This window comes from Ascidia mentula, chromosome 2 (assembly GCF_947561715.1).
Source record: "Ascidia mentula chromosome 2, kaAscMent1.1, whole genome shotgun sequence".
NCBI lineage: Eukaryota > Metazoa > Chordata > Ascidiacea > Phlebobranchia > Ascidiidae > Ascidia > Ascidia mentula.
Window position 1 is genome coordinate 847,361 of NC_138567.1, and position 3,511 is coordinate 850,871.

The 3,511-nt window shown below is 37.7% G+C and overlaps 1 protein-coding gene across 1 annotated transcript; it reads left to right on the top strand.

Moving 5' to 3' along the window:
* Nucleotides 1–215: 215 nt before the first annotated feature.
* On the top strand, nt 216–3,258 carry LOC145889508 (trypsin-like). Its single transcript, XM_082980472.1, has 6 exons — nt 216–270; nt 513–669; nt 1,088–1,235; nt 1,652–1,772; nt 2,212–2,348; nt 2,884–3,258. Exons 1-6 carry the CDS (start codon nt 225–227, stop codon nt 3,031–3,033), a joined length of 759 nt encoding a protein of 252 aa, XP_082836598.1. The 5' UTR covers nt 216–224; the 3' UTR covers nt 3,034–3,258.
* The last annotated feature ends 253 nt before the right edge of the window (nt 3,259–3,511 follow it).

Sequence of the window (3,511 nt, forward strand, 5' to 3'; positions counted from 1 at the left end):
AAACTTCTCAATCCCTCATGTTTCATTCGGGACAGAAGTTTTCAACATAATTCTCGCTGCGGTATTCGATTGATACGTAACAAACCAATATTAGCTTAATACAAGGTTAGTTCGCTACAGTATTGTTACGTCACAAACAGATGTCTGTTTCCCATCCCCCCCGAATTAAATGACTCCGTTGTTGACGAAGACAGAAAACAATTCAGAAAGTTTAACATCGAGCCATGGATGTTTTGCGGTTGGTCGTTGTGTTCATTTCTGTTGCATGCGGTAGGTTTTAAAACTTTGTTTATTTAATTTATTTTTAAGCGTTTTGTTAACCAGGTTTTTTTGGGTGAGTAACTGTACGTAGATGTAGAAGCTCTATCTAAACATTCTAAAGCATGCCAGTTCGAAATGACGACTGAACGTAAATCTGTAAACTACACTTTCAATTAACTTGAACACGATGTTTTGTATATAAATCGCAATGGTTTCACTTCAGTTTTCTAATAATCTCATCTTCGTTGCAGTGACCTCAACGGACAGAATAGTTGGAGGGGAAGAACCTAAACCGAACTTATCCCCTCATGTCGTCCATCTTGATTCCACGGCGACTGGTTCGTTTTATTGCGGAGGATCTCTTATATCGGATAAGTGGATCGTTTCCGCCGCTCACTGCTACTACGAGTAAGCAATGTCGTTTTTCGACTATTTACTTCGAAATTATCTCTTTTCAATCCATGCGATTAGGCCCTAAAAATACATATTAATAAAAGTTGTAAAATAAATATAAAAAATACTTAATGTCTATGCTAACCACGAGAAAGTTTATTAGGTTCTAAATGTATCCGGGGTCAAAAATGGAAACCTGGAGCCTTGTATGGTTAAAGTCAAAACGAGCTAAAACATCAAACATAATTTTTAAATTTAGGCTAAGCAGACTAAAATAAACCGACACACCAACACTACATGTTTCATGCCTTGCGTAGCGTACTTTAGTTCAAAACTAGCAGTATGTAAAATTGCCTTTACAACAGAATATCCTTGCAAAGAAATACACGCATAGTTTCCATATCCTTCCCAATGAAGCAATTATATTTCACAGACCCAGATACTTTTACGTCGTCCTTGGAGATCACAACACTGTGACGTTAGAGGGCACGGAACAAGTGATTTCACCTTCAAAAGCTTTCACCCATCCTCAGTACAACACAGCTACCAAAGATTACGACTTGATGCTCATCAAATTATCGGTGAGTTGAAAATTTGTACTCACCCCAAAACACAGTGTTCCTCCGTCCACACAAACGTATTTTTAATATTTCTGTTTTACTTTTCTAAACATAAAACCATGTCTTCAAACAATACTTGATTTTCTTACTATAAATGTTATTGCAATATGGCCCATTTTATGTCGACAAATTCCACCATATTTCTTACGACGTAAGCCAAAGCTACAAGTCTGTTGATGAACATAAACAAGGCAAACGTGTAGTTATCATGCACCGATGATGAACACAGTCTAGTGTTTGGAAAGTTTGCCCCGTCCATGCTTACTGACACACTCGACTTTTATACCGGGAAATATATTTTGCATTCTATCCGTTTTTTACCCCAAAACTGTGTTAAATTTTGAACCGTTTTTGTTTTAACATTTGTTGTGATTTAGTCTCCAGCAGTCTTTAACGAGTTCGTAGAAGTTGTTCCACTTCCAAACGATCTTCTATACGACCCCTCGCCTGCCACCGTGTGTTCGGTTTGTGGATGGGGAAACACCGCTCCACCCGGATGTGAGTTCAGAAGTTTCTCCACTAACAAGAATGTTTTTCCACTTGAATGCAATGGATCGAAATTAACGTAACTTAATATCTTTAAGCTTAGATAATGTGGTTGAACTTTCGAAATTAACAATATGTTTTTTTTTCAATTAATCTGTTGTTCTGGCACAATTAAACGTGTAATTTTATGCACCTACGTTTAGCCTCTGCTATCCAACTGAGCTTCATATGTTTTTAATTAAAACCGACATATATCTGTTATACTATTTTAACTTTTTCGACCGCATAACATGACCAATTGCCAATAACTGTACGACGCACCGTGAATACAGAAGATATTATTTCTTAACCAACTACTTTTGTATATTTCGGTGCCGACCAAATTCCTACCAACAACCCTATAATTTCCCTGGTGTAGAACATCTCTTATACCTTTAACTTTACGTGGCAGATCATTACCCGGAAGCATTACAGTGTGCATCTCTATCTGTGATCGACAGAACTGATTGCAACAACTCGTATGCTGGGAGGATATCGGATAAGATGATCTGCCTCGGTCAACCTCAGGGTCAAGTAGATTCCTGTGATGTGAGTAGTTTGGGAACTTAGGGTTGTGGGTTCAAATCCAGGCTTTGGTAATCATTGTTTTTTAGAACAGCTTGTGTTATTACTGATGTATTTGATTTAATGGAATTTTGATTGAAAGTAGAAGTTATAATATCCCAGAAAAGTTCTAATTACCTTATATAGCTTTGTGGTCATTCCGTATGAGAAAAGTTCCGTTAGGTGGCAGTAGAACATTAAGGATAAACGCTTTAACTTCAGGCGCCATGAACCAAGTAGAAAACTTGATCGGGATTCGTGACCAGAATATCCTGGGTTCGAATCCTGGTGTGGTCAAAAGTAGAAGTTTTTTTCAAATAATTACATACCAATCAGCGTCAATCAAAGCTATGTGCAACATGTTGATACGTATACTGGAAATGTTGATCAGAAGGGGTTTTTATTTTGTTAATTACACGTTGTATCGAGATACAGGGAACTAGGCGTCGGTTATTTAAAAACAATATTTTTATCTTTTGATTTGTTTTTTTCCGCGATAAACACACACTTTCTTGTTCAGGGAGATTCCGGGGGTCCCGTAGTTTGCGATGGGGTTCTGGCGGGGGTCGTTTCTTGGGGTTACGGTTGCGCTTACCCCGGTTTTCCTGGAGTGAACGCCAGAGTCTCAACCTCCCTGGATTGGATCAACTGGGTTATTGCTTACAACTAAAGTTGGTGGTTTTTGTACCTAAACTAGCCGTGAATTTTATGACTGAATATGTTCGCAAATCGATTGTAAAAACGTGATAAATACGCCTGTAAAAATCCGTTGTCATCAAAAAAGTTTGGTTGGTGATTTGTATTTCGGGGCAATATATTCTTAAAACCTATGTTGCTCAATTGACAGTTCGGGTTGGGTTGTTCTCCGCTCCTCCAAACTATATTCTTTTCCCAATAAACGTATTTCTTATGCTTGAATAGTTTTGTCTTATTAAGTATTTTTTTTATGAACATGTTCTGTTGGTTAGAAATTAGTTTGGATTTTGCAATTTCACCGGGCTGTAAAACTGATTGAGAGTTTAAGTTTTGGCTGATCCACAAGTGCAGGAAAGTTGAGAATCACTGCTTTTAACAATCCACAACAACGCATTGGTGCTATGTGTGTGAATACAACAACAACAACACCTGCAGTGTATCTGATTGATTTT